This window comes from Setaria viridis, chromosome 7 (assembly GCF_005286985.2).
Source record: "Setaria viridis chromosome 7, Setaria_viridis_v4.0, whole genome shotgun sequence".
Classification (NCBI taxonomy): Eukaryota; Viridiplantae; Streptophyta; class Magnoliopsida; order Poales; family Poaceae; genus Setaria; species Setaria viridis.
Window position 1 is genome coordinate 32,574,184 of NC_048269.2, and position 14,505 is coordinate 32,588,688.

The 14,505-nt window shown below is 55.5% G+C and overlaps 1 protein-coding gene across 1 annotated transcript; it reads left to right on the forward strand.

Moving 5' to 3' along the window:
• The first annotated feature begins 6,099 nt into the window (after nucleotides 1–6,099).
• On the forward strand, nucleotides 6,100–7,688 carry LOC117864169 (uncharacterized). Its single transcript, XM_034748184.2, has one exon. It carries the CDS (start codon nucleotides 6,762–6,764, stop codon nucleotides 7,140–7,142), a length of 381 nt encoding a protein of 126 aa, XP_034604075.1. The 5' UTR covers nucleotides 6,100–6,761; the 3' UTR covers nucleotides 7,143–7,688.
• Nucleotides 7,689–14,505: the final 6,817 nt, after the last annotated feature.

A 14,505-nucleotide genomic window follows, 5' to 3' on the forward strand; every position in this document is an offset into this window, starting at 1 on the left:
CAATCTATGGTTGTAATATATTGTACCTTTAATATGTTTATAAAAATGTAATATTTGTTGATGCTATCCCATCGCGGATACAATCCTGATGTATGGCTATGAGACACGACGTGGATCTTTCGAGGAGTCCTAGGGACACTCGACGGACGACCGGCCTTATACTGTTTTAAGTGTGTTTCTGATAATTGCTGCATCGGCAGCGATTAGGCGCATTTAAACCAGTTTAAGTTGGACGGTTCTGCCATAGTCCCGGTCCCCGTTCGGGGGGGTCCGGCTTGGGCCAAGCTGGTGGCGTACCCCAGGCTCCGATAGGCTAGTTCATATAGTTCCCGAATCCGTTCGGTTGGATCCGGGGGCTCGTTGGCTTTCTTCGGGGAAAAACCATGAACTTTGATGCCGGTTCAGACTCGAACGTGAGATTGAGGTGCCCTGGGCTATTGCGCGCCTGGGTGATGGTCGCTTGCGGACCCATCTCCTCTCACCCCTCGCTCGGGGGCATCCTGTAGCGGTTGTCGAACCCGTGGCGGGCCAACCTTCGAACTCCTTGATCGTAATGGGCCGTAGGGGCGTTTTCAGCCCCGTATCCCTTTCTTACCTTTTGGTGGGCCTTGGGCCGGACATGGAGGGAGGCCGCGTCTTGGGCCGGACGTGGAGGGTGCAGCGCCTTGGGCCGGACGTGGGGGACGTTGTGCGCGTATCCCCGGGAAGTGAAGCGGTGGAGGGCGCCGACCCGCGAATCGAGGGAGGAGGGGATGTTTCTGCTGCCGGTCGTGCGCATGGTTTCCGAAAAAGAAGCGGGCGTGGCGGAGGGTACCTGGCGCCGCATTTATGGTGACGGGGGCGTCTATTCTGCTTCCCCCACGCTTTCCCTATAAAACGAAAGTTTCGCCTCGCCGGTTCCGCCAGCCGTCTGCCTTCAAACTTTTTCGCCTCCTCGCACGCCCTTAGCTTTCCTGCACCCGCTTCGTCCTCCTCCGCCCAGCGCCGCACCCTTTCTCCCCATCCCCCATCGAGCTCCTCTCCTTCCAGCGATGGGATCCTGGGCGATTACCCACTTCAGCCCCTCGCGCGCCGAAGGCCTAGTGAGGAAGGGCCTCCTCTGCGAGAGGACGGAGGCGGGTGAGTGGGAGCTTTCGGGGGCGGAGCAGGCGCCGGTGTCGCTCGCCGGCTATAACGTCTCCTTCGCCCACTTCCACGAGAGGGGGTTCGCGACTCCGCCGAGCCCCTTCTTCCGCGGGCTCCTGCATTATTATGGGCTTGAGCTGCAGCACCTCAACCCCAACGGGATCCAGCACATCGCGGCGTTCGTCGCGCTGTGCGAGGGGTTCCTGGGTATCGAGCCCAACTTCTCGCTATGGAAGTACTTCTTCACGGTCAGCCTGTACCAGAAGGCGGAGAAGAAGGGGAGCCAACAGTGGTCGCCTCCGGTACTGATAGGGTGCGTCGGGATCCACCTCCGCCATACTCGCGCCAAGGAGTACATGGCGATGAAGACCGCAGCGTCCCACAAAGGGTGGCACCAGCAGTGGTTCTATGTGAAGAACTACTCGAACTCCCGTTGCCGGAGTTCACCCGCCGCACTATCGAGGCGGCGCCGGAGTTGTGGGCGTACGGCCCGGTCGATAACGAGAAGAAGCGGATCCATGGCCTGCTGCAGGCCATCGAGCACTTAAAGGGGAGGGGGTTGACCGGAGCCGGAGTCATCGGGGCGTACCACGCCCGACGGGTGGCGTCGCTGATGCTCCGGGTCCGCTCGCTCGCCGACATGACTCCGGGCGTGCCGACCGAGGGTACCGTCCTTGCGACGGGTGCGCTCACCGCCTCCGAGATCCGGCAGCGGATTCGGGAGGCGCTGGAGGACAAGGACGCCGACTACCCGGTGCCCGGTCACCCTTCGATGCGCCCGGACGAGAACTTCATTGACCTGGCAAGGATTTTGTGCGCCAACCTTATTTTTTCGTGTTTCTTGGTTCGCCGCTCTGACGCGGGGCCTTTTCGCGTTTGCAGGGCAGCATGACCCGGGTCGTGGACTCGCGCCCGCCGGTGCCGGAGGACGCCGAGCGGCGGCTGCAGAACCGTCTCCTTGCTGAGAAGCAAAAGCGCCGCAAGGACAAGGAGACGTCGAAGAAGAAGAATAGGGCCGCCAAGGAGTTCCAGCGGCGGCGACGAGGACAGGTCATGTCGGATGACGACGGCGACGGCGACGGCGACGACGACGACGATGAGGAGGAGGAGGAGGAGGATGACGAGGAGGAGGAGGAGGAGGAGTTTGTCCTGTCCCCCCGGTCAGGCGCGCTCGTTGTTCGGGAGACGCGCTCCCAAACGGCCGCGAGGGATGAAGCGGGCGGATCGTCCGCCCGGGACTTGGTCCCGCAAAGCTCTGGGGCCGTCCCCCAGGAGCCGGCGCGGAGCGCCCCCCAGTGGTCGGCGCGGAGTACCCCCCGGGGGTCTACGGAGCCCGCCCCCGTCCCCACACCTGCGGCCCAGGAGCAGAGGAGCGGAGACAAGCGGCCGCTGCCGGACGCCCCGGGGACGGGGTCGGCGTCCGGCTCGGAGGCGAAGCGCGCACGCCGTCCTTGCGCTGGGGGATCGTGAGTTAAATTTCCTCGCGAACCTCGTTCCTTTCCATGCATTATGTTCGTTTCCGCTGACGTTTGTTGATTGTTTTTGCAGCACCGTCCCTCGAGGTCTCGTCCCGCAGCTGGCGCCCAAGAAGGCGCTGCGGGTGTTGTCCACCCCTGCGGGGCGCACCGCGGTCCCACCCACGGCAAGCAGCGGGGTCCCTGGTGAGGTCGCGGGTCCCACCGCGGAGGTGGCCCCGCGGTGGCGACCGGTGGAGTGGTGCCGCCACCGGGCACGGGAGAGGACGCGGACCCCGCTCCGCCTTCCGCTTCTTCGGCTGACCCCGCGGTGCAGAGTATCGCTCCCGGGGGCCCTCAGGACGGGGAGGTGATCGACCTCGACGCCGACGAGGCGGAGGGAACAGCGGCGGTGGAGACGGGGACGGATGTCCCAGCGGCCGCGACGGGGATGGCGGCGGCGACGGCGGAAAGGGAGCCTGCCCCCGGCGGCCACGGCGGGGACAGCGGCACCGGGGGAGACTGGGACGCCTGCCGCGGCGGCTGCGACAGAGGAGGTAGTGGCGACGGAGACGGGGACTTCCGCCCGGGGAGCTCCGGCGGAGGTGGCACCGGCGGCGGAGGCGGAGGTGCCTGCTCCAGAGGCCCCGATGGGGGCGGGGACGCCTGCCTCGGCGGTCGCGACGGAGGGCGAAGCGGCCACGGGGACGCTCGCTCCGGCGCCCGCGTCGGAGGTGGTGGCGCCGACTGGCGGGCCCGTGGCGGCTTCGACGGGGGCAGGGGCGCGTGCCTCGGGACCGTCGGTGAGCCCGGCGGCTTCCGGGATGGTGGAGCCCGTTTTGACGGCAGCGTCGAGGTCGGCTTCCGCCTCTGCCTCGACCACTCCCGTTCCCAGTGCGTGGAGAGGGTCCGTCCTGCGTTGGTCGTCCCGTGACGACCCGCAGAGGCCCCTCTTCACGTTGGATGATGCCACGGAATGGGGCAAGTGGCAGGCGATGCAGGGCGGCCTTGCTATCGTCCGCGCGGCTCTGTCCTCGGCGTTGGGGTAGATGGACGGCGTCGTCCTCCCTGGTAGCCAGGTATGGTACCTTCTCCGTTGGTGGTTGTATCCTCCCTGTTGTTTTACCCCTGATGTCGTATTGTTTTGCAGGCTCTCCAAGAATGCAGTCGAGGGAAATCCATTTTCCTTCGGCTGGAGCGGGGGCTCTGGGAGCGCTTCAACTTGGAGAGGCAGCGGACCAGGGAGCTGTCCATGCAAGTTGCCGCCGCCCAGCAGGTCATCAACGATCTACAGAGGCGCGAGCAAGCGGCTCAGGAGGATGCGCGACGGGCGGAGGCCAAGCTCCAGGTCGTCGCCGAGAGGACCCGCTGCGACCGCGAGGAGTTCCAGGCCGCTGCCGAAAAGGCCCGCCACGACGCCGAGGAGCTCGCACGGCTGAAGGGGGAGCATGAAGCCCTTCACAAGACCGTCGAACGCATCCGGCGCGAGCGGCAAAAGGCTTGGCAGGACCGGGACGCCGAGAAGGTCCGGAAGGAGGAGGCCGTGAAGGCGGCGGCCGACCTTGGGGCGGAGGTCGGTCAGCTTCAAGCGCAAGCGCGGGAGCTTCAGGCCTCCGTGGCCCAGGGGCTCAACCGGGAGCGCCAGCTGAAGGCCCAGTCCGAGGGTAAGACTCTGTTCATTTCTTTGTCTTTGTGATGTTGCGGTGATTTTCGATTTAGCGGGTTCTTCTGGGTGATCCCTGCAGGCGAGCTCGCCCGGCTGAGGGAGGCGCTCGACGCGGAACGCGCTGAGCACGGCGCCCTGCGGGATGCGGTCCGCGTCGTCTGTGACGGCCTCAGCGTGGTCCAGGAGGAGGGGACGAGCTCGCTGGCGACTCGTGTCCTCGGGACGTACCGCCGAGCCCGCGAGATCGCCCTGGAGGCGCTCCACACCGGCGTGAGGCGAGCCTTCGGGGTCTTCGGCTCCCATTACTCCGGCATCAACTTCGCCGGGATGAGCGGGGGGTACGCCGCCGGCTACTCCGAGGCCGAGCTGGACGAGATCGACGCGTCGGTGCTCGACCCGGCGGAGGCCTTGGCGAAGCTCCTGGAGGATGAAGCCGTCCCTCCCGAAGATCCCCGGACGAGTTAACTGTATCGGGTTGGCGCCCAAGATGTTTGGATACGAGGTGCTAAACTTTAACAGTGTCACATCGGATGTTCGGATGCTAATTAGGAGAACTAAATATGAGCTAATTATAAAACTAATTGCAGAACCCTGTGCTAATTCGCGTGACGAATCTATTAAGCCTAATTAATCCATCATCAGCAAATGGTTACTGTAGCACCACATTATCAAATCATGAACTAATTAGGCTTAATAGATTCGCCTTACGAATTACACTCCATCTGTGCAATTAGTTTTGTAATTAGTCTATGTTTAATACTCCTAATTAGCATCCAAACATTCGATGTGACGGGTGTTAAACTTTAAATACGTCAGTTTCAGACTTATTTTGTGATGGCCACAGGGGCTTTTTCTATGGATTGTCGTAAAAAAGTTTTCGATTCCCTTTCTTGTTTTTTGGACTTGGAAAGTTTAGAGTGTGTTGTCGGGCATGTCAGTAAGCTTTGATGAGCGAGGACACCGTAGCCGCTGGGGCGTAGGTTTTTTCGCAGTCCGATCAATCTTGCCTGAACACCGTTCGTGCACTCTCTCCTTTTTATGCCCAAAAGTTCAGAAAGGGGGTCGGCTCGGAAAGAGAGCGTTTTGAGAGGGTGTCAAGTGGCTTTAGGCCGGAGCCCCTGATAGCCCCCGAGGGATGTGCGGCCCTGAAGCAGAGCCAGGGTCGGATATCCCTGAGTTCGAGGTGAAACTTGAATGGAACCATCTCAAAATTCTTTTTTCCGTAAAAAATTTTAAATGTACACAAGTGTGTATGCACAGAACTTGGAAACGAAAGCTAGGGGTAGAAGCGTCTTAGCTGTTCTATGTTCCAGGTGGAGCCGCCCCTCTGGGGGAGGCCCACCGGCGCGCGCTCGGCTCGCCGCTTCCCGGCGGTGGAGCCGGGGATGGGGGGACGAGCGGGCCAGACGAGGAGAGGGATCAGCTCGATCCCCTCCCCGGTGGCGAGGAAGTCCAGACTCCTGAAGCGGATCAGGGAGCCCGGAGCGTATGCGTATGCCACTGGATTGCTTAATTTGCACGGTATACCTAGGCACCAGCTACCTGCAGGTGTACCGGCCCGTATGAAATACTAGAAGTAGAAGAAGCAGCGTGCGTAAAGGAAACTACAACCTGGTATTTATTTATATAATTGCATGGTTGTCTACTAGCTAGGCTACTACAGGAGCTGCTTGGTGTAGTCATAGGCTCATAGGTAGTACTAGCAGCAGCCTAGGTAGCTAGGCACTGTTTGGTGTTGGCGCTCCATCCATGCATCATCATCATCATCCATGTAGCCTTCCTTAGCTGAAAGCGCCAACACGCTTCACTCGATCATTTCCCTTCCTGTCTGCAGTTTCATTCCTTGTCCCTCTCTCCAATCTCCATGGAAACGTCGGCCCGGGAAGGAAGGGATCAACCCAACCAACATAAGGCCCGATACGGCCCAGGGAAGGGATCATCCATCGAAAGGGCCGATTCGGGCCGGGATAGCCCAGCCCAGCTCGACTCAGCTGTGGGGACTGGGCCACCGACCATCCGTGCAGCTGAACCTGATCGTGACCCTACTACCTCCCAGTCCCACCCAGCTACCCCGGGGAAGCTACTGTGGACAGCTGCATTAATGAAGGTCGCCCATCAGAAATTAAAGATCCCGGTACGGGCTTCTGCCGCCCCTGCCAGAGGAACAACGAAACCTTCCAGTGATGGATGATGTGCCCTGGTAGTGCTAAAGGCGGATAAAATCAGGTGGCGTGCCCACACCCGCGATCCTCCTCTCCGACTCGGACAAGCAAGGCACGCTGAGCCGGCGACGCGTCGAAAGGTGAAGGCAGTCGGCACCCCTACCCTACACAAACTACGCTGGGGGATGAGGGAGACGGGAACCCGGGGCGACGCTTTTGGCAGAAGCAACGCCCGCCCAAAGCAAAAGCACCAACCTTTGCCGCTACTCCTACTCGAGTTCCCAAGCCAGGAACAAGCAAGCAAACCGCCCTTCCTTGCACATCCCCGTCGATCGCTGGCTGCAACCTAGATATATGTATATAGCCTCCCGCCGGCCGCGGATGGGCAGCGGCGGCGGCGTGGTTCCGACGTCCTGGCGCGCGCTGGCCGCGGCGGCTCTCGCGCTGTGGCTGTTGCCCGTGCTCCTGGCGCTGGCGCTCCTCTGGCTGCCGCTGCTCTGCTGCGCCGTCGCCGCCGTCCGCTTCCGCAGGGTCAGGAAGCAGCTGAGGACGACCTCGCGTGGCTGCGGCGGGCGAGGGGGAGTCGTACCGTGGCGGGAGGAGATCATCGCGGCCGACGACGACGCCGGCGACCGGACGCGGCTGCTGCACCGGTACCTCCGCGACCAGATGGAGCTCGTCGTCGCCGGGGCCGACGCGGAGGAGCTCGTCGACGAGCTGCTTGTTGATCAGTAACTAGTGCCAGATATTAGAGAAACTTTTGCTCTTTTTTTTTTTCCATTTCGGTTTGCGATTTGTAGCTTGTAGGATGTCACGTAGCTTCATAGGAGCTGCCAGATGCTGACCAGAGAATTTGCTGGTGCCTGGTGGAGCGTCAGGAGCAGCTTCTAACTTCTTCATTCTCAGACCTTGTTTCTTCTTTCCGCCCAACTGCCCAAGATTACAGGTCGGGGAACAAAGATGAGTTGTTGACTTGCAGGCATGGATCTTGGATCGGAACAGTATTGCTCTGGCTTCCTGTATCTTACGTTATCCATGTTGGTCGTTGGATCCGAAACCACATGGAGTCTGCGAGAGCCTGCATGCAGAGACCATGGCGCAGGGTGAACATCTTCAATCTACCGCAGGTTGGCTGCGATTGCGAATGTGATGGGCACACCGCACACGCCGACTGTTCAGTGGAGCGTTTGATCGGTTCAGACTTGAGATTTGTACAAGGCCACGCATTCTATAAGTTCAAGTCTGACAGAAAAAAAAACTCAGGGGTGTTTGGCAGTGTCACATCAGATGTTCGGATGCTAATCAGGAGGACTAAACATGAACTAATTATAAAACTAATTGCAGAACCCTGTGCTAATTCGCGAGATGAATCTATTAAAGCTAATTAATCCATCATTAGTAAATGGTTACTGCAGCACCATCTTGTCAAATCATGGACTAATTAGGCTTAATAGATTCGTCTCGCGAATTAGACTCCTTAGGTGCAATTAATTTTGTAATTAGACTATGTTTAATACTCCTAATTAGTATCAAAACATCTGATGTGATAGGTGCTGAAGTTTAGCGGGGTGTATCCAAACGGGCCCTCGGCGGTAGTACTCCACGGTGAATCAAAGTAGCAAGCACAACCATACAGGCCTGAAAATCACGCAACATACATCATCAAATCGTACGTGGGCCAGCAAGGCCGGCCGTGCAATATTGCAGCAGCTAGCAAGCCAGCAACCCTCTCTGGTCGGTGGTGGTCGACTGGTCGTCGTCAGCCGGACCACCGACCACCCGCTTGCCGCGGTATCGGACCAGAAGAATGCGCCGCCACTACACACGCACGATCGCCGCGCCGAAACCCTACCCTACGTAGCCAGCACCCTCAATGGTTGTAGATATACGGAGTATACCAACCTCGGTTTTCAAATATATACTTAGACAATTTTGATCACTTTATTTGTTTCCAAATACATAGCACTTCACGTTTTCCGAAACGTAGCTCACTCAATGCTACAAGAATGTTATAGAATCAATGCTACAAGAATGTTATAGAGACGTTGGGAGATAACTTTATAAAGGGATTTTGATTATTTCTTACATACAAAGTGACTACTTTGTAATCGTGCGTTGGTTAAAGTTGTCAAGTATTCGGAAACGAAGGTCAGCAGTACTAGTAAACTATCTGCGGCAAGCCACCTCAGCTAATCGACACAGTAAAAGCATGCCTTCTCGGGGCTGTTTGGATACTTAGGTGCTAAACTTTAGCAGTGTCACACCGGATATTCGGATGCTAATTAGAAGAACTAAACATGAGCTAATTATAAAACTAATTTCTCGAGAGTCGCTGGCCGTAGCGACGATTTTTAATTTCTCTCTCTCTCCTCCCATGCTGCAGCTCGTAAACAAGAGGTTCGGATCAACTTCTGTACTCTCACCTGGTTTTCAACTGTACTACACTTAACTTTTCAGCTTTGCACGGTTCCTCTTTGCTGTAACTATACGTGGCCAAATGGGCCGCCCAGCCCGGCCTGGCCCAGCCTGCATCGGCCCAGCATGTATCAGCCCGGCTACAGTGTCGTGTCGGGCTAGGCTGTTTGTCGTGCCAGCTTAGAGGCCCAGACCCGACTCTTTAAACCTTATACGGGCTGAGCCGGCACGATAGCCCCACAACCTAGGTGGACCGGGTCGCCCATCGGCCCGTGAAAGAAAAACCATCCAATAGATTCCCAAAATAACAATGCATGCCATTATGCCAAGATCACAATGAAATAGCCAATAGGGAATGCACAGGAAAAATCAAATTTTATTTGAGCTATTCGGTGTATCAGTCTCCATCTCCGAGACTCCGATGACCTCCCTCCTCATCGCCTCCTAGGCGCCTCGGCGGCTTAGGCTCCTCAATGGCGCGCGCCGCACCCGCGCGAGCACGATGGCATCGTGCTCGGCCAACGACCTACAAGACAAGATGCGGAGGGGATTAGGTCAAGATGTGAGAATGGGATTAGGTGAGAAGGGGAAGAAGAAGAACGTACTTGCGCTGCCGGAGCATCCGAGCACGTTGAGATCTAGATTGAGGAGGGGAAGGAGGCACCGAGGCAAGAGGCGGAGGCGGACCAGCAAGATCTAGATCGAGAAGGGGAAGGAGGCGGACAGGCGAGGGGGGTGGGAGCTGATGACCGGGAGTGGCGCCGGTGACCGGTGATGAGGAAGAGGGAGGGAGCCAGGGAGGGGAAGGATCGAAGGAGGTAGACAGGCACGGAAGCGGAGTGGAGCCGTCGAGACGAGTGGTGATTGCGGCGGACTGGCGGAGACCTGCTACGTCGGGCCGTGCCGGCACAGGCCCTTGTAACGGCGGGCCAGGCCGTGCTGGTGCTGGGCCAAAACAGGCTGGGCCTTGTACCGCCCGTTTAGCCCGGCCCATTTGGCCAACTATAGCTGTAACCAAGTTAAAGTACCATCGCTCTTTACCCTTTTCTTTTCAGCATTGTTCCTACTGTTTGAATCCTTTGCAATGGCAGGGTCTACGTGAAGCTTGTGAAAAGGAGTTAAAATCATAATTTGTTCTGTGCCAAAAGTTCCTCATGAAAGACTTGTATGCCAAAGTTCATACTTGTATTCCATTTTTATATATTATATTATCTATCTGTACGTGTGATTGGAGATGGTCTTATGTATTTTTTATGGATATTGTATGATTTTTTATTTCAAAACGTATTTATTATATCTCCCCAGGAAAACTCTCCGTGCGTGCATGGAAATACGGAACATATGTACAATCCGTGTGTGCAGAAAAATTCCTGTGCAAGGTTTTGTTCCCTGAATTAATTGTGCTTTGTGGCATCACGGGAAGGGTAGGAGAAGGGGAATTTGTGCTTTGTGGCCGTGTCAGGTAGAGTGGCGCGGGCGAGGCGGCATTAGTGGGATACTGGGATCTCTGCATTGTTTGGAAGTACAGTACCATGCATGAGGTGCTTCTATTCCGTGGTTTACAAAAGTTTAAACCCTCTGATTTTCTTAAAGAATCCATTTCAAACCTCCTTTTGACTTTGTGGGAGATATATACAATTCTCCCATATATTTATGTTTACTTTGTTAACTATTCACTTCGAAAAGCTTAAAGACAAAGTGCCTCAAGACTTCAGTTGTTAATTATATTCACACCATCAAACGTTTATAGACGGTCTTTTCAAACCCCTATTGGCATATGCAAAACGACATTAACTACATGTTTGATCCCACATTAATTGCCTTATTTTTTTGTTAATTGATCATTTGACCCCCACTCCCACATGTATCGATACATGACTGGACTGACAAATAATCAACATGTATCGATTTATTCTCTTTATCCCCAAGTCGTTTTGCCATTGGCAAACACTGTTGTTGGGGGGAAATATTAACGACCTCCTAATACCGCTTAAAGCGACAGTCATGAAGGCCCAGGCCCACCTGCGGTAATTTGGATTACAGCCGACCCAGTAAGGACAGAGGACGGCCCACTCCGTCTCGCCCGACCCGGGGCCACGGGGTCGGACATCCCGACCCCTCGATGGAGGGACTCCGCCTCGCCCGACCGCGGTCCCAAGGTCGGGAGCGCCCGACCCCTCGCCGCAAGGCTCCGCCTCGCCCGACCCTGGGCGCGGGGGTCGGGCTCACTCGGGCCCACGAGACGGATATTCCCCTCGGGCGCGGACTGGAGGATCAGGATAACGATCTCGTGGGTCCCCCTATCGACCTCGCCATAAATGCGCCGCGGCCCTGTCAAGCCAAAAGGGAGCGGCGTCCCCAACGTAACCGGTCACGGATACCGGTGCGCGGCCGTGCGGCGCGAGCTGCAGTGGCCGCGGCTCCTTCTGATTCGCCACAGGGTACTCATGAGCTGCGCCGAACGGCACAGGAGGGCGCGTCACTTGCTCTTGCGCCCCGTGCTCCCAACGGCAGTTTCAGGGATGTGACGTCCGGGTCTTACGGTAATCGGCGGGGCAACAGAATCGGACTTCCTCCCCGGCGGGCACGGATGCCGAGGCCGAGGATCATCATCACGCTCGATGGCGACGGCGACCAGGGAGATCATCGACAAGATCGGGAAGGAATCGCCCTCCCTCGCCGGACGTGCTGACAGGGACCGGAGGCCGGAGCAAGAGCGGCGGCCTTGGGACCCTCGATCCCCTTGCATTATTTTCCTACTTAGCTTATCCTTTCTTCCTCTCCTCCTGAGGCCTGTCTCAACTGTAACCCCGAGCTCCTTCTTGCGCTATAAAAGGAGGACCGGGGGTCCTGAGACAGGGGACTCTCTCTCTTCCGGCCAACAGTACACTCTCACGCTCCCTTGGAGCACAAGCACGCTCAAGAGACTTGGGATCAGTTCCCTCTCTCGCCCCTCTGAAACTACTACAGAACCCCGCCTCTTTTGCCCGAACCAGTCTAACAACCCCGTGTCTCCCGCGCCACCATCCGAAGCCTTACGTGCATAAAAGAAATTTACTGGTCTAAGTCTCGATCTGCAAATCTTGACAACGACAACTGTTGTATTAATCCATCTTTCCCAAGGGGAGTTTGGCTGTATGTGAATTTTGTGCAAAAACTTAAAAAGTAAACTGATGCTTTGTTGTTCTATACTTTTTTGTCCCTAAACCATTTCATTCTGAGGGCGACAAGCAGTTTCCCATGCTACCATGCAGATGCAGTTAGCACCAGTCACATGTTTTCCCCTTTCCAGAATTTTTTTCAAAAGATCCGGAGGATGTCCGGCGTATATTAATAAGAAGAAGAGAGTTAGATCCAGTTTATGAGGGAAACCGGATCCAGTCACATGTTTTCCCCTTTCCAGAATAAAGCTCTTCTTTTGTCAATCTCTTATATCAGTGTCGTTGTCAAGATTATCAGGAGCTGCTCGTGTTGCCCACGCGGGGTTCTGTAGTAGGGGTGAGGGGTTACAGGAGTGCGAGAGAGGGAGCTGATCCCAGGCCTCTTGGGTGTGCACTGATGCTCTAAGTGGGTGTGAGTGTGTTCTGTTGGCTTGGAAGCCCCCCCTGTCTCACGCAAGGAGGCCACCGAGGTTACAGGTGAGACCGGCTGTCAGGAGAAGTAAAAGAGATAAACAAAGCTAGGTAGAATAATACAACACAAGGAGAGGGACCAAGTCCCCAGGCCACCGGCGCCCTCGCCGGCCTTCGGCTCCTGCCGGCGCGTCTGCCGGAGGAGGGCGGCCGCCGTCGCGTCCCGTCGATGGTCTCCTCGACGGCTGTCGCCCGTCGATGGTCTCCTCGCTGGGGGGGCCCACAAGATCCGCTCCCTCGTCCGTCGGTCTGCGCCCGAGGTGGACACTTGTCTCGTGGGCCCGGATGAGTCCGACCCCTACGCCCGGGGTCGGGCGAAGCGGAGCCTTGCGGCGAGGGGTCGGGCGCTCCCGACCCTGAGACCGCGGTCGGGCGAGGCGGAGTCCCGCCATCGAGGGGTCGGGATTGTCCGACCCCGGGGCCCTGGGTCGGGCGAGACGGAGTGGGATGTTCTCTGCCTCTACCGGGTCGGCGGTAATCGTAATTACCGCAGGTGGGCCTGGGCCTTCATGACTGTTGCTTTAAGCGGCATTAGGAGGTCGTTAATACCCAACAATCAGCCATTCAGGGACCCTTAAACACGACATCAAGTAGGCTAATCTAGTCGTCACGGCTGAGTTAGTTAAAATGAGCCGCCTCCCACCACTGGTTATACCTCTCCTGGAGAAAGTGTCAATACTAGTATCGATTTTAGACAGGATCACAGGATCTTGGACTGGATTTCACGTGGGATAGTGGCAGGCCAAGATAGATTTGAGGGAAGGATGAAATTGGACAGCTTAAGATGTTTGAGATGCTTTGAATTTCCTAATCATTCCAACATATAGAGATAAAGGTGGACTTTAAAAGAATTGACATTAACACCAGTGTTTCTTTGCAAAATCAGTGAGGATCTCATGTAACCATTTCACTTGTACAGTATCTCCTTCGATAATGATCAAAGTTTCGTCTGCATATTGTAGAACTAGGCAAGGGCTGTTGGGTAGAATGGGTGTCTTAGAACCCCTTCCGGTGTAAAACGGTTGATTGTTTGTTGAAGGATGTCTGCAACTATTATGCAACGCACAGGTGAAAGATGATCCCCTTGACGAAGCCCTTTTCTCATTTGAATCCAGGGTCCCGGTGTGCCATTTGATAAAACCGCCGTCTTTGATGCTGCTTTTAAAGCTGACGTCCAGTTGATACAATTTTTTTGGGATGCCTCTCACTTGCAAAAGCCTGAACAGGCATTCCCAAGAAAACTGTGTCAAAAGCTTTCATCAAGTTTAAGGATGTCAGCTCTCTTTTTCCTTTTTTCGCAACATTGAAGTATTGAACTAAGTCTGCAGCAACCATGAAGTTGCCTGCTATACATCTTCTCTTAACAAAACCAGTTTGCTCTTGATTCGCTAAATTTCCATTTGGAATCTTGCAGAGAGAACTGTTGTTACCAATTTTACTGGGCAATTTAACAGAGAGATTGGTTGATACGAATCTGGAGTGCAATAATCTTTATTTTTCTTAAGAAGAACCATGAAAGATCTGCTGATTCTCACACGATCTAGAATGCAGTTATGAAAATCCCGGAAAGTTTGATGTATGTGGTGCTTAGTAAGTTGCAAAAAAAAAAAATGGTAGCAGCCCAAACCAAAACCATCTGGTCTTTTGTCTTTTGGAACATCTTTGACTGCTGCAAGAATTTCTTGGTCAGAGAAAGGTGCTATGAGAGGAAAATCATATAGTGTTGGGTAGACAGCACAAAAACCAATTTGGTCAAAAAAAATTCCTGTGTGCCAAACAGGTTTTTGTATAAAAAAGAGTTAGAAAAACCTTATGAATGTAGAAATGGTTGCCTTCACGTTCCACGGTTCCACCACCTTTTGCTGTTATTACTTGGTCATTGGACTTTGATTGCCTTTCAGGTACGATTGGAATTACAAACAGATCAGATAGGGTGCCATATATCTTGAGGTAACATTTCGTCAGCATCCTTCACAATCATCTAAGTGGATGCCCTTTTCAACAGTTAGATTGCTTAGATATGGTCTGTGTTGATGAGGTATTTTCTTGTT

What these genes read in the sequence shown, in the direction of transcription:
- LOC117864169 (XM_034748184.2), top strand. Translation starts at nt 6,762, where the DNA reads ATGTATATAGCCTCCCGCCGGCCGCGGATGGGCAGCGGCGGCGGCGTG.